At 52.2% G+C, this 20,995-nt stretch overlaps 7 protein-coding genes across 7 annotated transcripts; 4 read left to right on the top strand and 3 right to left on the bottom strand.

Annotated features, from left to right (window-relative positions):
- Positions 1–19: 19 nt before the first annotated feature.
- SMAC4_05814 (uncharacterized protein) lies at positions 20–3,084 on the bottom strand. Its single transcript, XM_003346229.2, has 4 exons — positions 2,444–3,084; positions 2,013–2,378; positions 1,793–1,956; positions 20–1,405 (listed from the first exon to the last, which is right to left on the bottom strand). Exons 1-4 carry the CDS (start codon positions 2,751–2,753, stop codon positions 371–373), a joined length of 1,875 nt encoding a protein of 624 aa, XP_003346277.1. The 5' UTR covers positions 2,754–3,084; the 3' UTR covers positions 20–370.
- Positions 3,085–3,445: 361 nt separating this feature from the next.
- SMAC4_05815 (uncharacterized protein) lies at positions 3,446–4,399 on the top strand (the record flags this gene model as incomplete). Its single annotated transcript, XM_066090349.1, has 1 exon — positions 3,446–4,399. The coding sequence occupies one exon, from the start codon at positions 3,446–3,448 to the stop codon at positions 4,397–4,399; it is 954 nt and encodes a 317-aa protein (XP_065945580.1).
- Positions 4,400–4,613: 214 nt separating this feature from the next.
- On the bottom strand, positions 4,614–8,774 carry SMAC4_05816 (uncharacterized protein). Its single transcript, XM_003346231.2, has 4 exons — positions 8,200–8,774; positions 8,021–8,133; positions 7,658–7,948; positions 4,614–7,599 (listed from the first exon to the last, which is right to left on the bottom strand). The coding sequence occupies exons 1-4, from the start codon at positions 8,349–8,351 to the stop codon at positions 4,913–4,915; spliced, it is 3,243 nt and encodes a 1,080-aa protein (XP_003346279.1). The 5' UTR covers positions 8,352–8,774; the 3' UTR covers positions 4,614–4,912.
- Positions 8,775–8,812: 38 nt separating this feature from the next.
- SMAC4_05817 (uncharacterized protein) lies at positions 8,813–11,078 on the top strand. Its single transcript, XM_003346232.2, has 2 exons — positions 8,813–10,035; positions 10,180–11,078. Exons 1-2 carry the CDS (start codon positions 9,529–9,531, stop codon positions 10,927–10,929), a joined length of 1,257 nt encoding a protein of 418 aa, XP_003346280.1. The 5' UTR covers positions 8,813–9,528; the 3' UTR covers positions 10,930–11,078.
- Positions 11,079–11,099: 21 nt separating this feature from the next.
- Positions 11,100–14,612, bottom strand: SMAC4_05818 (uncharacterized protein). The gene is made up of 6 exons (XM_003346233.2): positions 14,377–14,612; positions 12,899–13,021; positions 12,797–12,822; positions 12,315–12,725; positions 11,804–12,258; positions 11,100–11,748 (listed from the first exon to the last, which is right to left on the bottom strand). The coding sequence occupies exons 1-6, from the start codon at positions 14,420–14,422 to the stop codon at positions 11,304–11,306; spliced, it is 1,506 nt and encodes a 501-aa protein (XP_003346281.2). The 5' UTR covers positions 14,423–14,612; the 3' UTR covers positions 11,100–11,303.
- A 1,280-nt stretch (positions 14,613–15,892) lies between these two features.
- SMAC4_05819 (uncharacterized protein) lies at positions 15,893–18,182 on the top strand. Its single transcript, XM_003346234.2, has 3 exons — positions 15,893–16,350; positions 16,406–17,257; positions 17,316–18,182. The coding sequence occupies exons 1-3, from the start codon at positions 15,974–15,976 to the stop codon at positions 17,593–17,595; spliced, it is 1,509 nt and encodes a 502-aa protein (XP_003346282.1). The 5' UTR covers positions 15,893–15,973; the 3' UTR covers positions 17,596–18,182.
- Positions 18,183–18,499: 317 nt separating this feature from the next.
- SMAC4_05820 (uncharacterized protein) lies at positions 18,500–20,974 on the top strand. Its single transcript, XM_066090350.1, has 3 exons — positions 18,500–19,338; positions 19,517–20,063; positions 20,145–20,974. Coding segments are annotated over exons 1-3 (1,104 nt in total). The 5' UTR covers positions 18,500–19,336; the 3' UTR covers positions 20,700–20,974.
- Positions 20,975–20,995: the final 21 nt, after the last annotated feature.

The following is a 20,995-nucleotide window of genomic DNA, read 5'->3' as shown; positions in this document are numbered from 1 at the left end:
GAACACTCATGACATGTCCAGAAAAGGAAGGACTAGTACGAGAGAAGCAATTCGGCCTCTTCTGTAGCAACTGTCCAGCAAACTCCTCCAAAACTCCAGAACAATGCCATGACGTGACGCTCAAGAACGCAAGTAGCAAGTATCAAAACATAAAACACAATATCACAACTTTTATCACATAGAAGACAAAGAATGGGAAGAAGATCAACGGGCAACAAACACCACACTGAGGTTATGCCCAAGTCCTCAACATTCTATTATCAGTGACACCGGCTTTCATGATCATGTTGGATCGTTGCAGACTCTCAGGTCGGTTATTGAAAGCATACCCGGCTCACTCCACACCACCGGCCGCGCTCATTGATCGAGTTTACTTCCTGCTCCTCCTCTGCTTCTTAGCAGGAGGTGCTGGCGCAGCCTCGGCTTCTGACTCGGACTCTTCAAGCTCGCTGGCACCTTCGATGTCGAGGTCGGAACCTTCCTCGCCATCTTCACCGCCAGAGCCCTCTTCCTCGTCTTCCTCTTCCTCATCGCTCGACTCGTCCAGGGGTATCATGTCTTCAGCAGTGCTCTTCTCCTCGCCCTTCTCCTCAGCAGCCTCTTCGACCTCAGAGTCGCTGTCACTGTCGAAGCCGGCAAAGTTCTCGAGGTCATCGTCCTTGGAACCCTCTCCTGCCGTAGCGGGAGTGGTGGCAGTGGTAGCAGGCTCGCTCTCGTCCTCGTCCTCGTCACGTTTCCGCTTCTTGGACATTTCTCCGTAGCGACCCTCACGGCCCTCCATGGTATCAGTTTCGCCCTCCTTCATGGCGGGGGCAGGTGTGAACCAGGGGATCTTGCCGCGCATGAAGTCGTTGAGAACCATCTTAGCAACACCATCAACATCAGGCTCACCACCCTTGAGAAGTCTGCCGCCCTTCCTGGCAAGCATCTCAAGGAAGTGGATATGGTCCTTCCAGCCCTTGAGCTCGTATGTCCTCTCCATGTGATGAGGCTTGACCTTGTTCAACACTGCAGGGATGTACTGCTCCGGGTTATCGACGTTCTCAACACGGACGACACCACGAAGGAGGAGATCCTGTGGTGTATCGTTCTGGTTGGGAGGAACAATACCAGGGCAGTCGATGAGGTAGATCCTCCTCATCAAAGTAACATACTGCCATACCTTGGTCTCGCCGGGAATGGGGGCGACCTTAGTGACGGCCTTGCCACGAAGGGCATTGATGATACTCGACTTGCCGACATTGGGGTAGCCGACAAGGCCGACACTGATCTGTTTCCTGTCCTTGTGAAGGATGCTGAACTGTCTCAGGAGATCGATCAAAGAACCACGACCGAAGGGGTTCTTGATGCTAGATCTCATAGCACATGTGGGGTGATCCTTCTGAAGCACACGGATCCATGCAGCCTATTTTTCCAGTTAGTCTCAATTCGTTGAGAAACTAGCAAACAAGATGTTATGTGAAGAAATGTGTGAATCATAACTAAGAAGACCACCACGGTAGGGTCTGCTCAAGGCAGGGTGGAATTCAACTCAAACGAAACACGTCCGGTATCCCGTGAAGTCCTCCAAGACGGAGTCCTTCAAATCCCCGATCCCAAGACGGGACCAAGGAAGTTGGGAGGTGGATATCAATCTCCCAGCGATGTAACAGACCAATCCCAATGATCCCAATGGGCGCAAATGAATGCGGGAAAGATCCTGACAAAATCCCTGGGAACCTCTAAGAGTTGCACGAAGCAAGTCAAGAGGTTCAAGAAGTGGGAGTGAAAGCAGATGATGGTTTAAACTTACGGCAGTCTTGGAAGGAACAAGATCGATCTTGTTCAGGACAAAGATAAGATGCTTGTGAGGAGCCTCAGTGGCAAGGTACTTCTCAACGTGACGACACCTGGTTCCAACGGGATCTCTGGCATCAATAACATGCAGGATGACATCTGATGAATCAATGACCTTGTCTGTTTCAATCGTTAGTAAACCGAAGTCACAAATCCAGGAGGACAGGAGAACCTACACAACTCGTTCCAGATACGCTTTGACTGGCCCTTTGTAAAGATAGCCTCCTTGGCCGTTGAGACACTGAAATCCTCTTCTTGAACATCGTCATCGGCGAGACCACCGCCATAACCAGAAGCACCACTTAGGAGCTTGATCTCCTCGAGCCTGGCTTGGTACGCGTCCATGCTCTTCTCGCTGTGTTCTGTCAAGTCACCGACGGTGTTGAAGCTGAGTTTTGGCCTCTTCCTCTGGGACTTGGGGCCGAAGGTCTGTGAAAACGGCTCGCTCTCGATCGTCATCTTGGCCTGGTGCTTCTTCAACGCATCCTTGGGACCATCTCTGATCAAGCTCATGGGAAGCTTGTTGCTCTTCAACAGCACCGCTATAAGACAAAGCGCATTAGTTTTGGTCGGCGCCACAGGCGATAGTAAGGGGAATTGAACGTACAGTAAGGATCCTTGTCCTTCTCAGCAATCGCCTCCCGGAAAGATGTCAACGTGTCCTGCGAAATGACTCTGGTGTTGTTGAACCATCGCCTGTTCGGCTCGATGACGGCTGTGGGACGGTCTCTGCTCTGAAACGACGCGGCCTGAACGATCTTGCCCTCCTTGTTGCGCGTGGCCCTTCCCTCCTTGAGAATGTTCAAGGTCTTGATCTTCTTTGCGCTCCTGTAGAAGTTCTCGCCCTTGACCTTGGGGTCGCCCGTCACCTTGCCCTGTCGCTCAATGCGAGATCTTTCCTTCTTTCCTGTTCCCATTTTGGCAGATGTCACTCGATGCCAAACTTCTGATTAGGTTTGTGGGTAGAGGATGTAAGATGTGGAAAAATTTCGTTCTCGCCTGCGAGAGCGGTGGTCGGGGGGTATCCGTGAATCGGTGGGGATTGAGATTGACTGGAAAGAAGAAAGAACACGAAAAGAGGGAAGAATGGGTAAAAAAAGCAAGAAACGAGGCTTTGGGGTATCAGGTATCGGCAGAGAGTGTTGCGTGAGGTTCGAGAAGATGAATGGACTGGGGGGAGAAAAAAAAAGATTGGAGAGGGAAGCGAGGAAGGAATGGGAAGGAGGAAATGCAACTCTGCGACTGGCCCGGCGAAAGTTTTCTCAGTTTTTTTGGCGGGGTGTGGAGGCTGCTGAAAGGTCCCCTTGCACAAAAAGTTTAGCGGTGTGCCACGGCAGAACGCCCACGACCATCAAGGCTAGCACCAAAGCGCCCTAGCGCCGCTCTGCCCGCCCCGAGCTTTCAGAATTTCGAGTTGAAAGCCCCGTTCCGTGTCCCACGATCCCGAGCCGAACCTACCTAGGAGCGCGAGAGAGGCCGCTGCACCCGCCTGGTCCGTTCCCTCCCCCGTCGAACCAAACCTCCGCATATCACGGCCCCGGCCAGAGGTCTCCCAAACTCCGAACCCCCTCCCGCCAACCCCGTCTTCAGCCAACCCACCACCTCAAAAATGGCGCCGTCTCTCGCCAGGCCGTCCCTCAACGGCGTTCAGTCCATTCTTTCTTCCTCGACCACAACATGCGCTGCTGCTACCAGTCTAGTAACACGCGCCGTCGCTGCCCGATCATTCAGCACCACCCGTTCGGCTAGAGACTCGGCCCCCCCGCCCCCCGATTCACCCAACTACATCAAGGTCCCCGAGCCACCCCAGTCGTCCGAGGTCAGGCACCCCTTCGTCAAGGGCCACCTGCCGGTTCCTCGCTCCATCTTCCCCAAGAAGGGTGTCCCGGAGAAGGTCCAACCCGGATATGTCGACCGCATCATGCCCAAGTCCGCCGCCGTCCTGGCCGAAGAGAAGACCAAGTCGGTGAAGGACTTTTTGCGCCGCTCGATGGCCGAGGCCCGGCGCAAGTCGCTCGCGGAAGGCCTGCAAGGGCTCTGGCAGCGCAAGGTGAAGCGCGATCAGAAGCAAGCGAAGGAGGCCAAGGCGCGGTTTATGGCGAACAAGCGGGCGGCCCAGGCGCCGGAGCGTCTGGATGAGGTGTTCACGCGCGCGACGATCCGCGAGAGCACGGCCAAGGACACGTTTGTGCCCGTGGATCCGGAGGCGTTCGCAAAGGCCGAGGTGGCGCGCATCAAGCATGCGGAGAGGGAGGCGATGAAGAGCGAGGCGCGCCGGGACGCCCTCGTCCAGCTGTATGTGGCCTCTAAGCACTTCATCGTTGACGAGAAGGAGCTGGAGGAGCACGTCAACAAGCACTTCACCGAGAAGATTCACAACGCCGGTCTCTGGGAAAGCGGCCGCAGCATCTGGGACTCGCAGAAGAACCCTATCAGCATGAAAGAGTTGCGCAGCGAGGTCAGCGGTTTCAACGACAGAGTCACCGCTACCACCTCAGCCGCCGTGAAGACGACAGTCAGGCAGAAGAACGTGGCCGAGGAGTTGACTGGCGGCAAGTTGTAGTTGGGATGCAAGAACGAAAACTCCATCTCATACGTCCGTTTCTGCCCCTATCAGGTTGTACAAATAGTCAAAGGTTTGCTGCTTTATCGTGAGGATTTTACACGATGGGCGAATCCAGCAACCTTGTACATTAAGGAAGGGGGTTGTGTACACATAGAATCAGATCGGCCAAGGACACCAGCCATCACAACACTCATATTGAACTTTTACAACACTGTACTTTATTCCGATACCCTATTTCTCCGAGCCGCTGGTTTTCAGAACAACGCTTTATTTGTTGCCTAAATAGTACGATGATGCCCATGACCCAGTACGCTAGTGTCAACCAATAATCCAAGAAAATTCCATCATGTCCATCATCAAAACGCTGTACAAACAAAGAAAATGGGTACAAGTATGACATCTATCTATCAGAATCAACGCGTCATACACGCCGGTCTAATAACAGTTGCTACATTCTCCAGCTCATATTAACCAGCAACTGTGGTCTAAGCCTGATCTACTATCATCTCGTTACCTCTTCTCGACAAGGAGAATGTGCATGGCACCATAAGCAAGGATGATGAAGGTCATGCCAAAGAGGCCCAGGTTCATGATATCCCTCCACATAGCCGAGTTGTCAAAACCAAAAGTGGTTAAGATTGTAGCACCAGGAACGGTGATATCGAGACCGTACTTGTGGTCAACAAGGGTGAGCTGAGTAACCTCGTTGACAATCAGGGCCTCGAAGCCGTAGTGGAAGATGGAGAGCCACTGAAGCCAAAGTGCCGCAGCTGGAATGGCGTTGTGGTTGAGCAAAAGACCGGCAAACAGCAGACTGAAGAGCATAACCAAGCTGCCAATCAGGTTGGCTACACCTCCATCCTTGCAAACGATGCCAATAAACAGGCAAATAGCGGCAGCGGCCAGGTTGAAGAGGACCAAAACGAGGACAAAGACGAAGAACCGCTGGTAGTCGGCGACGAGACCGGTCATAGGGTAGATGATCGCGCCAAGTAGGATAGGTGGGATGATTCTCAGGGGAACAATGTCGAACAAGACCTTGGCGGCGAAATAAGTAACAGGTGAATAGTAGCCATTCGCCCTCTCGCGTACAAAGAGCAACCTCTCCTGGGAGAAAACACCCAAGCTGGTGAGGGTGCTGAAACCGAACAAAGCGAGGACGAAGAAGAAAAGACCAAGCCTGTTCTGGAAACCCGCAATATCCAAGGTTAAGCCGTAGAACAAGTAGCCGGCAAAGACAGCCAGGAGGATTGCGATGGCGTAATGGGTCAACATCAACATCGGGTTCCGATAAAGGTTCTTCCAAGTGCGCTGAGACAGAATAACAAACTGTCGGAACAAGCCCACGCGAGCATAACCCTTACCCATTGTACCGGTGTAGATATTACCATCTGCAACATATCCGTTGGCATTCTGACCGTTGCTCTGCTCCGCAGCTGCGATTGCCTGATGAATCTCATCATGGGTACCGGCAGCAATGTCAGAATGGACATACGACTCAATAAGAACATCAAGGTCAGTGCCAGTAGCAGCGGGAGGAGGAAGATCATGGAGATCATCGTTCATGTTCCGCAGAGGAGTGACCGGTGGCTGCTTTTGCAATTTGTAACCCCCAATCTCGTCTCCAGCATCCGAGGAGGCAGCAGTGTCAACGGCTTGCTTGCGCCTGGTATAGAGCTCCCTCTCCTGTTTACGTCTGACCGAGTCACGACGGTTGTTCCTAGGGCGCGAAGTGGATGATTCAACCAAGCTGTCATCGCCGATACTGAGTCCAGACACACTGGCAATTGACTTTACAGCTCTAGTACTGCTGGGTCCCACGCTAACCCCATCGACTGACAGTGTACCATCGTCGTAAGAAGTGGTCGATCCGGCATGCATGGTCAAATCAACCAGGTAATCGGCAATGTTGAAACCAGGAGGGCAGGTGTAGCCAATCTGATCGAAATACTCCTGAGCTTGGTGCAGAGGTCCAGAATACACGGTTTTGCCTTGTGCCAACAGAATGAGCCGGTCGAAGAGAGCGACGATGTTGGATCTCGGCTGATGGATGGTGAAAATAACCGTTCTCTTGTAAGTCTTGGCCAGGGTAACGAGGCATTCGACAACGTTGTAAGCATTGTAAGCGTCAAGGCCACTGGTGGGCTCGTCGAGGAACAGGATCGAAGGACTGGTGACCAGCTCGCAAGCGATACCAACTCTGCGCTTTTCACCTCCGGAAATGCCCCGACCTTTGCCTTCTTCGGAACCAATTAGGGAGTCTCGGATGTGGTGGATGCCCAACTGCTTCTCGACCTCGATCACTCTTTGTTCCTTGGCGGCTCGTGTCATGTCTTTCGGCAGGCGAAGAAGGGCGCTATTGAGAATGGTTTCGTGTACCGTCAACGTCGGCAACATGGTGTCCTCCTGATCGACAAAGCCGACTGCGTTCTTGTACTCCGCATCGCTGACCTTTTCGCCGTTGATGTAAAAGTCTCCCGACACTTGACCGCGCTTGTTCTTTCGGGCAAGGATATCCAAGAACGTAGTCTTTCCGGCTCCGGATGCTCCCATGATGGCAGCGACTTCACCCGGATGAGCCATCCCTTGGATCCCAGACAGAATCTCCTTTCCGTTGAGGTTGTAGATAACGTTCTCGAAATAGAGAGAAGCGGGCTTGTGATCGGTCATAAGCTTGATAGCCTCGTCGTCTGAGTCGTCAAGGTGAATTGGGCCATACTTGAACTTTCTTCGGGAAAGGTACCAGGTTCCCAGAATGACGGCAACAAGGAAAAGCCCACAGGCGGCAATGACACCGGCAATAAGTGGCGTGTTGATCTTGGGGACGGTAGGCGTGTATCCAGGTACTTCGGTGTGGTAAAGACACTCGCCAGCGCTGCAAGTCAGAAGGATGCTCTGGTCACCGAATACATCGTTGATAAGATTGTTCATCTCGGGCTCCTTGAAGGCACAGTTCTTTGCTTCACCGGTGTTCTGGGTGCATTCGAAGCTCGCCGGGCCCTTGATCTGCTCGGACAAGAAATCGCCAATGTCGACGGAGCCATGTTCGCCGCATAGCATTCGGTCCGGAATACACTCGCATTGAATCTTTTCACATTTGTATGAGGTCGTGTTCTTTCCCTTGTCGAAGTCAAAGTTGGCAGTCGATTCGCATTCTCTCAAGTGGCACATGAACGACTCGCGTTCCTCGACCCAGACTGAAGGTGCGTTGATTAGCGTCCAAGTCTAAACCCAATAATAAGAGGAGGAACTTACACTGGAAGTCACACTCGCCAGTTTCCTTCTTACAGGTAAACGTAACCTGAGGGACCTTGGTTCCAAGAAGGTTCCGAATGGCCTTGTTTGTAACATCGCAGATCTGATAGTTTTGCTTGACGACCTCGCCGCCGGTATAGCAAACGCCACCATCCCCAGTTTCGGTAAAGGCGTTGCAGACGTTATCGTTCGTGCAGACATTGCAATTGATGCCTGTCCACCCATCGTCACATTCGCAAGACTTGCCCTTACGGACCGGTCGATCGGGGCCTCGAGAAAGTGAGCCGCAGACTGTGAAAAGCCATAACGAGATTAGCATCAGATGGGATGAAAGGACAATCATAGCCATCGGCGTTCACATACGTGGTTCTAAGCAGTTGTCGCCGCCAAAGCCATCGGGACAGATACACTTGCCACTGTACTCGCTACATGGTGCGAATTGACCGCACGAGTACATGGGAAGGTTGCAGTTGAAGCTAACCGGAGAGTATCATTAGCATCGCCAGGCCAAATATCTAGACGTCTGGAAGCATCGAGCGTACCATGGAGGACAGTCTTTGGGTCGATCGGCCATCAGTTCCATTTGCGCTCGCAACATATCGATGGATGTGTAGTTCTGGTACGCTGACGCTGACGCAACCCATGATAGCGATAGCGCAGCGAGCGCGAGCGCGCGGGGTATCCCGAACGCCATGATTATAGGATATAGCCCAGGCCTCGAGTGAAGGCACTGTTGATGGCTTCGCGTAAAGAGGTAAAGTCGTTGTCGTTATTCGACTGGATTCGGGAGGAAGTCGGTGTCGGGTTGTTGGAGAAGAACCACTTCAGTTCCAACCAGGCGCGGTTGGACGTGCGTGCTTTGAGGTAGATGATAGGTGGTGACCAAGTGAGCTGTCGGATCGGCGTGTAAGTACCTATCGGTGGTGGCGCGCCCAGGCTAATGTGCCTGGATATCCCAATGGAGCCAACCTGAGTCTCCGAACAGACTCAGATGACCTGATCCAATCCCCACGGATCGAGCACCCGATAATCCTTCGAACTTTGAGGCCTGTACGGCTAGTGTTGATAAGGCAATGTCGAACACTGTCGCTTCTTGTTTGACCAAAAAGAGTTGTTTAATATCTGGAAACCGGACTTCTGAAAAGGTCGTGATGGGGGATATGAAACTGGATCGGAGGAAACAGAGCCGTGACTTGATGCATCCAGCCAAGTTGCGCGGCCCGTGTGCGTGGATTGCTCTGACTGCAGCAATGACGAAGGCCGTCCAGAGAGTTGGAGCTGTGACTTTCCTTGGCCCACAAGTTGGAGACAATGCAACGGTTTCCGTAAGTTCTATTGGTGAGACTCGACACGGGCTACAGTGTGGATTCACATCTTCCCCAGCTTTACTGAGATCCATATTTCCCCCTCCCGCTGTCATTGGTTACAACCTCAACGACTTGCACATGGCACTCGGCCAAGTTATCGCAAATCATGCGGGGATTCCCAACTGTTGAGGATGTGGATGGCGGTACCTGAGTGCCAAAGACCTGGAAATGTGAAAGTCAAAACACCAAGAATATTCTCACGATACCATCGATACTTTAATGTTGATGAAACTGCTTGGTTAGTTATCATGGAAGACAGCTTAGGAACTTGAAGCCGTTGAAGTTATCAGATCTGTGGAGCTTCAGTGTCAAACACATTGAACTAACGAAAGCAGGGCGCGCCCTTCATGTCAAAGGCTCCAAATAGACTCCATAACTCGATCTGTATATAAATCGTGATCTCTATCTCTGCAAGGACACACGAACTAAAAAAAAACGACGGGACTTATTCCACCTCGATTTTATCTCACCTGCCCACTGACAGTCACTCCGCCCAAATTCACAATGGTCAGAATCACCCCCTTCGAAGTCGAACAATGGATGGACAGCTACGAAACCACTCCCGGTGTAATCAACATAGCCGAAACATGTTGCGCGTCCATCTCCGTCGACGACCTCATCTCCCTAAACACCGACAAATCTGCTTCAAGCCCCTTACAGCTCTCCAAGAAGCTAACGTACGGCGACATCCTCGGCTCCTCGACTCTTCGTTCGCGGGTGGCCTCGCTGCTCAACCGGGACTTGAACCTTTACTCTCCGGACGGGAGCTTAGAACCGCTAACTGCCGAAAACGTCATTATCACTCAGGGTGCTATAGCCGCCAACTTTTTGGTGTTCTATACGCTGGTCGGACCGGGGGACCATGTCATCTCTGTGTATCCTACTTATCAACAACTGTATTCGGTTCCGGAGAGCTTGGGTGCTGAGGTTTCGCTGTGGAAGTTGAAGGCTGAGAAGGGATATGTGCCCGATGTTGGGGAGTTGGAAGGATTGGTAAAGGATAATACCAAGGTCTGTTGTCCGTTTTGTATTCACGCCATGAGTGGCATTCCCATTTTCCCATCACTGAACCCTCACCTCCCTTCGGCCTCCTTGTCCACAAAGTCCAAATACGGTTGAAGTCGAAAACAGAAACTAACAAGACCAAAAAACAAGCTCCTCGTCCTAAACAACCCCAACAACCCAACAGGCGCCACCATCCCCACCTCAACCCTCCACTCCATCCTCGACTTTTGTTCCTCCTGCAACATCTCCATCCTCTCCGATGAAGTCTACTCTCCCCTCTTCCACTCCTTGCCCAACGACGAGTCCTCCCTAGCACCCCCCTCCATCCTCTCCCTATCCCCTTCTGGAACCACCAAAAAGACCTGTGAAACAATCTCAACAGGGTCAACCTCCAAATCCCTCGCCCTCGCCGGTCTCCGTCTCGGTTGGATCGCCTCCCGCTCCCCTTCCCTCCTCCGCGCCATCGCCTCCGCCCGCGATTACACCGCCATAAGCGTCTCGCAGCTCGACGACCAGGTAGCCAGTTACGCGCTGGGCCCTACTGTACTCCCGGCGCTGTTGGAGAGGAATATGGATTTGGCTAGAACGAATCTGGCGTTGCTTACTAAGTTTGTGGAGGGCAAGTACAGCACGGTATGCTCGTGGGTTAGGCCGACGGCGGGGACGACGGCTTTGGTGCAGTTTCGGAATGTGAGAAAGGTAGGGGAGCCAGTCGATGATGCTGGTTTTGTCTTGGATGTTTTGGAGAAGATGAAGGTGTTATTTATGCCTGGTAGTCCTTGCTTTGGGCTTGGGACGGACTTTAAGGGTTATGTGAGGATAGGCTATGCTTGTGAGACTGAGGTGCTGGAAAGGGGTCTGGAACTTTTAGGTCAGTATGTCGAGGAATACTTGCTCTGAGGAAGGTTACTATCAAACAAGCCAGCAGAATTTGATGGCTTATAAGCCAGGTAAGCAGAGAATCATTGGCAAGACGCACCAAAGCAGGTTGCCAGGGCATCAAAACATCGTGAAATTGCCTCAATCTAGAACAGCCGAACAATACAAAAACACAGACAAATCACCATGAGCATGTTGTAATTCATTTCGAGTTTGGTATGATACTATGGAATCAACTGTATTAAAAATATAAGATCTTATATCTCTTGGGCACAAGGTAGAGGTCTAAAAGATCAAAGGGGAACCGACACTGGTAAACGCCATCCGAGCTGGCTATCCACAGAGATTTTCCAAGAGCAAAAACAAAGTCTTGAGTTTTCTCTTCGTCCTCAAGTTTACGCCGGTAGAGGCTCGGTAGTTTTGAAGTTCTCTGGGTGCAGAATGCCGTGCATGTTTCCTTGATTGATCCGTTCCATCGTCAGGGCAGCGATAAGGGCAGCACCAACACCACTTCCGTCCTCAGCAGCCAGAATCTCGATCGGATCATCCTCCTTGGGGTCCGCCTTCTCGGGCCAGTCGAGGATCTCACGAAGTGCCTGTGCACCGCGAGCCTTGAAGTTGGGGTACTTGTTGAAAACGGATCCATCAGCACCAACGTGGCACTCCTTGTAGCCCTTCTTCTTGCTGATGGCAGCAACACCGCAAGCGGAGAGGCGAGCGGCACGGGTACCGATTAGCTCGGCGGTGCGACGAATCAGCTCCAGCTCGGGGCCAGTAGGCTTGAGACCCAGCTTGCTCTGGAAGAGGTCGGCGGTTTCGGAAAGGTTCTCGAACGGATCCCTGCATGTGTTTGTTAGTTAGCAGGCCCAAAGTCTCATAGGAACACCGCACTTACTCTTCGATGAGGGAAAGGAAGGACGAGTCAAGGCTATAGGCCTTCCGAAGCTTGGAAATATCCTGGCCAGGGAAGATCTTGATTTCCTGGTTGTCGTGGAGGTCAACCAAAACGAGGCGGAAGATTTCACCCAGATACAGCCCTGCGACCATCTTCTCAAACGACTGCTGACCGGGACGCGGCGAATCCTTGTCAATGATGACGTCGTAAGGAGTACGGGGCAGAACCTTGTGCTCATTGTCAAAAGCACCCCATTCGCAGTTGATAGCCATTGGCATGTCTGGTGGGAGATTCATGTGAGCGAGCTTCGGGATAGAGCCGCAGTTCTCCATGTACGCAGCATTGCACCCTGTGCCGAAAATGCATCCAATTCTCATCTTAGGATCAGTGTATGCCGAGGCAATCAGGGTACCGGTGGTGTCGTTGATCAACGCTGTCAGCTTGATAGGCACTCCCTAAGAGACAGAAAACGTTAGCAGATGCTCAAAGAGAGCTGGAGAGTGCAGCATACCCGGCGTTGAAGGGCAGCCTCGAACATGGGGACAACATTATGGCCCTCTACGCCAGCAATATCGAAGCCCTTGGTCCAGCGCTGCAGGATGCCCTCGTCGATATAGTTCTGTGTCGCAGGGTAGGAGAAAGTGAAGCCTAGGGGAAGCTTGTCAAGCTTGGTCGGGTCTCCGTGGTGCGTCTCAATGAACTGCATGAGGCAGTCGGCAATGTACTCCCACAGCTCTTCGGCGTCGCCCGTCTTGAGCTCCTCGGGCATGCGGTACTTGGACTGAATGATGTCGAATTCGGACTTTGTCTCAGTCAAAGTGACTTGGCACACACGTAGGTTTGTACCACCCATGTCCAGAGCCAAATAGGTACCTGTCTCGTTGCCGTCAGGGAAGGACATGACCCAGGTAGGGTTCATGGGCTATAAGAATTCCATCGTCAGCGGGATTCATTCCCAAGTCTTTGTCGTTCGGCGGCGGTGGTAAAACGCACGATGCTCCCTCCCTGGACGCTAAGACCTAAGCACAAAAGAAGCAGTCAGCATGCTGTCTAGGCCTCGACATGTACTGTATTTGCAGTTCGTCAAGTGCTTACCTTTCTCAAGCTCATTGACGAAGTGGTCGGTCACCTCTTTAAGCTTGGCACCATCGACGGTAAAGAGGCGTTCGAGGTGCTCGATCTCCTTGCGGAGATCCTTGGGAAGGTTATCGAGGGTTCCTGACGCCATGGTTAGTTGTAAGACTGAGAACTATCGTGGTAAACTTCTTGCCCTCTGCGTTGGAATGGTTCCGACTGTGGCAGTGGGCGTGATGGTGATAAGAGCGAAGTCTGCTGAGAGGAGGGGGATGTTCATGGTAGGTAACTAGGCTTCTTGGCGAAGACGTCCCGGCAGGCGCCATAGCTGCATATGTAGAAAAGCCACAGGAAAGTTGAATGAAGGGGACGAAATGGCGGCAAGAAACCGAACACTTCCGTTCACAAGCCGGCAAACGGAGGGAAACTGGGGCGTCTGATGTTGTTACCCCTGTAACAGAGGGAAAAGCAACGAATAATGGTATAGCAACAGGGTGTTGCAAAGCAGTTGAAGTGGCTTAGGGTCTCTTAGGTGAAGTCGGCGATGTCACTCTGGGTGTTGGGGTGCCGGTGGTGCAGGTCAATAGCTCGAATAGGTCGAAGGTCGGAAGCTTGGGGCCAAGAAGACGGGACTTTCGGAGTTTCATCCAGGAATTTAGATATCAACTGAACTGCTTCCCAGACGTAACTTCCGCTTCTTCGAGCTCAACTCCAACCGCTCTTTCCCACTTGAGATAAGCGAGTCGTTTGCTGAAGCTCTCTGGTTCGGTTGGTAGTACCTGACCAGTCTGATGAGGCTGCCACGCAATCTGACAGGGTCGACGCCCGTGACGCACACCAAGTTATGAAGGAAGAAGGGTGTAAGCTGACCCATCCAGAGCTGTCATCAGAAACGAAGGAAGCTACCCCTCCATGTCCGAGGGAAAGGGTTGCCCACCATTTCCGCTTTTGCCCACGCCGGTCAAAGCCAAGCAAATGGCAAACACAATGGTGTATATCTAGGTGCGTGGGTGTTGGGAAGGTACCATGCGGGATGATACCTCCATAAGAATGGAAATGCCATGGGGTAAATGAAACCGAGAGCGGGATGAAAAGGGACGGCGAAAACCCGGGGTTGGGTTACGACGGGAGGTTTTTCGACAGATGAAATCTGAAAGAACTTGTCGGCCCAAAAGTAGCACCACACCTTCAGCAGAGAGCACCCACGCCACTTGGCTTCTCACTCGAGCTGTAAGAAGTTCATGATCCGCCCATGCCGCTATCAATCCCAATTCCTTCGAGAGACCGTGTAACGTGAAGACGCGGGCAACTTGTGCATATCCTGCTGTCCGAAACCCGACTTCTCATGCCGTCCGACGTCTGATGATTTGACGCAACGAAGTGGAAAAAAAAGCATGTGCCGGGAGGTGGAGTAAGTGCCTGGTTAAATCGGACGGCTTGATCAACCGATCGGAGAGATGTAGTTGATGATGAGGCTGAAGACAAATCTCTGTACGTACCGGTACCCTTCCTGGGAAGGGGAGGCTTAGCTCCAAGTCCAACCATGATGGGCGAGATAACAGGATATCTTGATAGTTTTGGGTTTTTTATATACTGGGGTTGTCGAAGTCCAGTGAAGCTCTAAAGTCGGAAGTAGAGAGAAGAGAACAGATAACGTTGATGTTCAGGAACAAGACACCGGTCTACGCCTTTTATATTGAAAGAACAGCTGGGTGAAAAGGATGAACTAATTGTGTGCAAACAGGTGGCGGACCAGTCAGCCAGATAGGTCGCGATTGGAGAAATGAGGGCCAGGAGCTATCTAGTTATCATCGGGCTCACAGAGAGAACGTGTTGCCAAGCAAAGCGGAAGCTGTCAAGCTGAAGCTAAATCGCATTTCAGGGTATGATGAAGTGGAAACCAGCGTGGAAATCCGCCCAAATCATGACCTCGTCGACGTAGGATCCTAGACGGGAACTATGATCCACAATCAGAGTGCAGTAGCGGTTGTGCTGAGGCGGCAGTTCGTGGGTTTCTTCCACCCCCCCTCCACCCCCTTTTAAGTTACTTGTAAGCTGGCCCCTGATCTCAAAGTTCAAATTCGATGTTGAGACTATAACCCATGGTGATAAGGTCAGAAAAGACAGCATATACTTGTTCAGAGAGTTTCTCGCGAGTTTGAGAGAATGGGCAGTTTGGAAGCGCACAACCTGTGCACAGTTGCCCCTCATTATCACCGCTGACAGGGTTGCGCAGTGGTGACAAGTGGAAGCTTCCCCTGCAGCTTGGGCAGAAGCTCAATGGCAACTCAAATCACCATCATTCCAGGTTGATATGAGCTGGCCAGCCACAATTGACCAACATGAAGCGCATGAAAGCGCCATGGGATCTTCCTCCATCTATGTCCAAAATTTCGGGAAAATTAGGGAACTGGTAACTCTTTGAAGGTTGGAGATGAATCTGAAGTAAATACCCCGCGCCGCCAGAATTAGGTGCGGTTATGGCGGGGCAGCCCCTACAGTCCTGACGTCTTCAGGGTCGATCGGTTCCATGCAGACGAGAAGCGTCCGCCCAAAGCTTTGCGTGGGATACCTACTGGGATGGATCCCACGAGGTTGTCTCTGTAGGTAGCTGGAGCTTGCACTCCGCAGTCAACCGTTAAAGTCTTGAAATGGAAAAGAGAACCTCAGGAGTCGGGACCACGGCGTCATCATCCTCCGAAGCTAAAAATACCGGTCGGAGTCCGGGGTCAAGGCTCGGTGGAGGTGAACGAACCCGACCTCCCGTCCAGCGGGATCTAGGGACCCACTCGGAAGCTTAAGCTTGGTGGCCCGAGCTCTATGGAATTGCCGGGGTGGACTCCTCTACGGAGTACGGACGAGCAGGGGTCCACCACAACAGCAACGTAAGCGTTTTGGAGAAGTGCTGGACAGCTGGCGGGACACGGCCGATTATCGAGAGGCCACGGTGATGCTTGTCAGTAACACTTGACGGCCCAGCTTCTCGTGTAATTGATTGTCCAGCGCCTGCTAAGTCCCTTTCCCAAGCTTAGCCTTCCACATCATCAATTGGACTACTGAACGGTTCATGAACGCGTCCCGGTCCTTTCGTTCAAGATGAAGACATCGGCCGTCTTCTCTGCCGTTCTTTCGTTGCTTTCCCTGGCTTCGACAAGCTCGGCGCATGGACACCACCATCACCATCACAAGCACAGCGATAGCGGCACCTCGAGCGCATCTGTCCCGCCAGCATTCACGCCGCCTCAAGTCTTCAAGAATGTCAACCTCGTCCACATCGTGTCCTTGGAGAAGAACTACGTCAAGGAGTCCATCAATGTTGTAATAGAAAACATCGACAAGGAGGCACAGTCCGATTACATTCTGCCCTTTACAAACGAGCAGTTGTCGCGTCTGGGTGGTTTGGAGGTTAGAGATCGCAAGAATGCCGAATCCGGCCCTTTCGTTGTCGAGCCTGTGGAATTCGATTCGTTCGGGTCAGTGAATCTTGTCCATTTGTCTCCCAAGTCCCCATCTAACCTCCTTGCGTAGTCCCAACCAGTACGTTCGGGTCCGACTCCCCACGCCTCTTGCGCCTGGCGCACAGCAGACCTTGGGCATTACCTACTACCTCCTGAGCGCCTACAAGCCTCTCCCCGCCACGATCAAGCAGGAGGAGCAACAGTTCCTTTCGTACTCCTTCTCGGCCTACTGCCCCTCGGTCTACACGACATCCAAGCAGAAGACCGAAGTCAAGTTCGCATCGACCAACATCCCCGATTACACCAAGCTTCCTGGCAGTGGAGACGTCAAGGAGTTCCCCCAGAAGCAGGGATCTAAGCTCGTCTATGGTCCCTTTGACGAGAAGCCCGCCGGCGCGCTCGAGCCCGTCCAGGTTCGGTTCGAGTTCAACAAGCCCGTGATTCACGTTTCTCACCTCGAGCGCGACATTGAGGTCAGCCACTGGGGCGGAAATGTGGCGTTTGAGGAGCGCTACGATCTCGAGCACCGCGGCGCCAACCTCTCGTCCCAATTCAACCGGGTCAAGTGGCAGCAGGCGCAATACTACAACCCTGTCACTCATGCGCTCAAGGAGATGAAGTTCCCTCTGCGCGTTGGCAGCGCCGACCCCTACTACACCGACGTGATCGGCAATGTGTCCACGTCTCGCTTCCGTAGCAACAAGAGGGAGGCTCTGCTTGAAATCAAGCCGAGATACCCCTTGTTTGGAGGCTGGAAGTACCCGTTCACCATCGGTTGGAACTCGGACGCGAAGAACTTTTTGCGCAAGACCGCTACCGGAGGCTTCGTTCTGAATGTTCCCTTCCTTGAGGGTCCTAAACAGCCCGAGGGTGTTGAGTACGAGCAGGTTGTGGTCCGTTTGATCCTGCCTGAGGGAGCTGAGTACGTTTTTCCCGACCCCAAAAATGCCCTAACGTGTTACTGACAGTGGTATGTAAAGGAACGTAAAATGGACCACGGGGATCCCCAAGTCCTCGATCTCTGAAGCTGGCGTGCAGGTTCACAAGACATTCTTGGATACTATCGGCCGCACAGCTCTTGTCATCAAGGGCCGCAACTTGGTCGATGACTTCAGAGACCGTGATCTCACCGTCACCTATGACTACCCAATGTCGGCGGTTCTGCGTAAGCCTATTGTTGTGTTCAGCAGCGCGATGACCGTCTTCGTGAGCTTGTGGCTTCTCAGCCTTATCAACCTCAAGTTCACTACCAAGAAATAAGGGAGGAGAAAGTGGTGGAGTTAATAGACATATGGGTTTGGTGAAAATTTCCTATATAAATGTATCATCGTCATACTTACAGCGGCCAGGTATTTGAGGAGCAAAAGAAACGATATTTCGAGAGCGGAGCGAAATCTATCGCGGTGACAAAGGACAAAATTAACTGACTGGAACTGTTTGAACTTATCCACTCAGCAGTCCAAGAAGGCTGAGTTAACAGGGAAGCCGGGCGCTCGGTGTGGAAAGAAGCTGTTCGTAGGAAGAGCTGGCCCAGTCAGGTGTGAAAACTCGCGCCCTACCTGAGTTCTATGTGCCTTTCATTTTGAACAACGAAGCCATAGGCTTCTTTGGTCTTGAACACTTCCCAAGTAAGTGTAGACTCACCCAGAGTATTTCGAGCCGAACACAAGCCATGCCCGAGTGTTCACAACGTCTCAATTGTAACAAAAGGCCTTTACCGAGAAAGACAACCAGTATCAGACTGTCCATGGTCGGTTTGTTGATTCTACAGTATCCGAGTCACCATCCTGGAGCTCTCACCAGGGGAAGAGCACCGTGCAAGGAGACGGGAGGAGGCCTTGCGGGAGGAGGAGAGCGGGAGTGAGAGTGGAGAGGAGTGATTTCGTCATTTCTTTTATCTTTTTCTTTGTGCTACAGGTTCCGTCAAATACTGGCGGCTCGCCCACTGGGCGATTCGATTTTAAGTGTTGGGCCGCGTTTACGCTATGGGCAACACATGATATATACTGGCAATAGGCCTCGGTTTGCCCTCGGATTAAGGGTTTTGGTGGACAGTTAGGGCATTGCTCTTAATCTTGTATGCTAGACTCACCGGTGCGGCACGTCTCATGCCCTACGGGAGGCGGAAGTAGACGTTAAAAATAACAACAACAACAACAACAACCAGGGGAAGAGCTTTGAAAAGTGGGGTTCAACCCCCAAAAGCGGATGCGAAAGGGTCTTTCAATATGACGTCACACAACCTCTTTGTCTTGAAGACTTTAAACACTGAGGCTATGACGACAGCAGCACAGTAACCACACCACCTCTTTATTAACTTTGGGAAGAAGTCACCTGAGTACGTGGACGGCAAAGTTGGGCCTCAGTTAATGAAGGCGAGTGACAGACATGCATAGGACTAGTGATTTGGGAAAAGAGAAGAGGGAGGGGAGAGCAAAAGCCAGCCATCAAAGAGGGAAAGGTCACACACAGTACACATGCATACCAGTCACTTTAACTCTCCAAATCCTTTCCTAGCCCATGTCTCCGATTCAAAGCCGGCCTAGTTTACGATCTACCAGGCCATATGGGGTTACGAAGACCTTGGTTTTTATATCGCCTTTCCTCAGCCTCCTCGTGCCCAGTGACGTCGAGCCTGAGATTACCGGAAGACTGGCACGCAGAAAGTTGTGACGACCTGCCTCGCCGTCGATCGGCTCCATTAGAGGTACCCTCCTGTGCCTCTTACGCAGGAGCCCCAAACCAGGATACTTCTTCAAAACCAAATATATTCCACGATAATTGTTTTTGTATTCTCTCTTTACCTCACTACTCCTTCTAGTTCATCCATCAGCGTGCTCTATCGAGTCTATATACCAGCCTAGCATCAACCACACACTTCTGCAATACTTAAACAGCACCTTCCGAAGAGGTAACTTACAACAGAAAGAACGATCAACATCAGCAAACCCAAGACGGAACACTTTATAATACTTCCCATCAGTAGTAACTGTCAGGCACCATGTAAGTTAGCACACAAATACCTATCCATCAACCTAGTGATACCAAATCTTTGTAAAACTCCAAGCAACCTACCACCATGTCCCGCAAAAGCATCGAAAGCAGTCGTTCTCCAAGCTTGTGGTACCTCTGTCCATAGCATATTGTTCTGTCCAAAAATCTACTAACACAATCCCTTCAGGAACCGAGCACTTTCAATCCGCTCCAACAACCGGAGCAGCGGTAACGGTACCTCCACCAACTCCTCCTCTCACCACCACTCTTCACGCCGTGGCTTCAACCTGTCCTCCCTCCGGGGGACCATCCAGCCCGAGATGTCCAAGAAGCTCTATCGTCTAATCAAGTCCGAAAACAACCTGATTTCCGCGCACGAGACGGCGGCCAAGGAGCGCCTCTCGATCGCCCAACAGCTCTCAGAATGGGGCGAGCAGACTTCGGACGAAGGCATCAGTGACATAAGTGACAAGGTAGGCGTGATCCTGTCGGAGCTGGGCGAGCAGGAGGACAACTATGCGCACGCGCTGGACGATAGCCGCGGCACGCTGAAAGCCATCCGTAACACGGAGAAGAGCGTGCAGCCGAGCCGGGACGGCAAGAACAAGATCGCGGACGAGATTGCGAAGCTTAAGTCCAAGGAGCCCGAGAGCACAAGGCTGGTGGTACTGGAACAGGAGCTCGTTAGGGCCGAAGCGGAGAATTTGGTTGCTGAGGCGCAGTTGTCGAATATTGTATGTTTACCCTCGTTCTCCTTTTCTTTCCCCATCCTGTACAACCCCTACGTTCAACTCGACTAACATAACCAAAACCAGACTCGTCAAAAGCTTAAAGAAGCCTACACAGCCGAGTTCCTCGCCACCATCGAGCGCGCCGAGAAGCAAGTCATCCTCGCCCGCCACGGTCTCCGTCTGCTCAACCTCCTCGACGACACTCCCATCGTCCCTGGCGACGCCGGTATCCCGTACACACAGGGCCACCAAGCCAGACAAATCCTCAACGATGCCGAAGACGATCTGCGTGACTGGCGTCCCACGACGACGGCGCAGGACGAGGACGCCAAGTATGTTACTAGCAACTCGCCTCCTCCTCAGTGTCAGCAGCAGTACGCTCAACAGCCACTCCAGGCTTCGCAGCCGAGGGCGGAAGGTCAGCATTTGCAGGAGGCACAACAGCAGCAGGTAGCCCAGCAGGTAACGCAGCAGCAGCCGAGGGCGGAGGGTCAGCATTTGCAGCAGGCTGTACCGCAGCAGTTGAATGAGAAGGAAGAGTATGGTGCGAGTTTGACCGGGACTGAGACGAATACGACTGGAACTGGGAGTGTGGCAGGGGGTGCTCAGGAGCGCCAGGTTCAGACGACCATTGTCTGATCTCGGGTACACCCTTCTTGATGGTTTTTACTTGATCCGTTTTAGCTTTATGATACCGAGTTTGTTTTTGTTTAATGAGTTTGTTCAATGGACTTATACCTATTTCAACTTTATGGGAAGCAACATATTTTGAATCTTGACCAGAATTAGAAACTTGGTTATCTGTGCATGTGGAAGAACGTTGACAGCTCCAGCCGCAGTATTACCCTACTGACCGAGACAAACTCCTTCCTGTTCTACGGTTCCTCGTCCTCCTCTGTCATCATTACTGTTTGGCTGCACATACTGACTACTGT

Source organism: Sordaria macrospora, chromosome 1 (genome assembly GCF_033870435.1).
Source record: "Sordaria macrospora chromosome 1, complete sequence".
NCBI classification, from domain to species: Eukaryota; Fungi; Ascomycota; class Sordariomycetes; order Sordariales; family Sordariaceae; genus Sordaria; species Sordaria macrospora.
The sequence above is the reverse complement of the archived record's forward strand: the minus strand, read 5'-3'. Positions and strand labels throughout refer to the sequence as shown.

What these genes read in the sequence shown, in the direction of transcription:
- SMAC4_05817 (XM_003346232.2), top strand. Translation starts at nt 9,529, where the DNA reads ATGGTCAGAATCACCCCCTTCGAAGTCGAACAATGGATGGACAGCTAC. An exon ending in TGGTAAAGGATAATACCAAG is followed by an intron (nt 10,036 to 10,179) that starts GTCTGTTGTCCG and finishes CCAAAAAACAAG; the next exon opens with CTCCTCGTCCTAAACAACCC.
- SMAC4_05816 (XM_003346231.2), bottom strand. Translation starts at nt 8,351, where the DNA reads ATGGCGTTCGGGATACCCCGCGCGCTCGCGCTCGCTGCGCTATCGCTA. An exon ending in CCCAAAGACTGTCCTCCATG is followed by an intron (nt 8,134 to 8,199) that starts GTACGCTCGATG and finishes CTCTCCGGTTAG; the next exon opens with CTTCAACTGCAACCTTCCCA. An exon ending in CGACAACTGCTTAGAACCAC is followed by an intron (nt 7,949 to 8,020) that starts GTATGTGAACGC and finishes GGCTTTTCACAG; the next exon opens with TCTGCGGCTCACTTTCTCGA.
- SMAC4_05814 (XM_003346229.2), bottom strand. Translation starts at nt 2,753, where the DNA reads ATGGGAACAGGAAAGAAGGAAAGATCTCGCATTGAGCGACAGGGCAAG. An exon ending in GAAGGACAAGGATCCTTACT is followed by an intron (nt 2,379 to 2,443) that starts GTACGTTCAATT and finishes TTTGTCTTATAG; the next exon opens with CGGTGCTGTTGAAGAGCAAC. An exon ending in GCGTATCTGGAACGAGTTGT is followed by an intron (nt 1,957 to 2,012) that starts GTAGGTTCTCCT and finishes CGATTGAAACAG; the next exon opens with ACAAGGTCATTGATTCATCA.
- SMAC4_05819 (XM_003346234.2), top strand. Translation starts at nt 15,974, where the DNA reads ATGAAGACATCGGCCGTCTTCTCTGCCGTTCTTTCGTTGCTTTCCCTG. An exon ending in GTGGAATTCGATTCGTTCGG is followed by an intron (nt 16,351 to 16,405) that starts GTCAGTGAATCT and finishes CTCCTTGCGTAG; the next exon opens with TCCCAACCAGTACGTTCGGG. An exon ending in ATCCTGCCTGAGGGAGCTGA is followed by an intron (nt 17,258 to 17,315) that starts GTACGTTTTTCC and finishes TGGTATGTAAAG; the next exon opens with GAACGTAAAATGGACCACGG.
- SMAC4_05820 (XM_066090350.1), top strand. An exon ending in AGGCGCAGTTGTCGAATATT is followed by an intron (nt 20,064 to 20,144) that starts GTATGTTTACCC and finishes AACCAAAACCAG; the next exon opens with ACTCGTCAAAAGCTTAAAGA.
- SMAC4_05818 (XM_003346233.2), bottom strand. Translation starts at nt 14,422, where the DNA reads ATGGTTGGACTTGGAGCTAAGCCTCCCCTTCCCAGGAAGGGTACCG. An exon ending in CGTCAATGAGCTTGAGAAAG is followed by an intron (nt 12,823 to 12,898) that starts GTAAGCACTTGA and finishes TTTTGTGCTTAG; the next exon opens with GTCTTAGCGTCCAGGGAGGG. An exon ending in AGGCTGCCCTTCAACGCCGG is followed by an intron (nt 12,259 to 12,314) that starts GTATGCTGCACT and finishes TCTGTCTCTTAG; the next exon opens with GGAGTGCCTATCAAGCTGAC.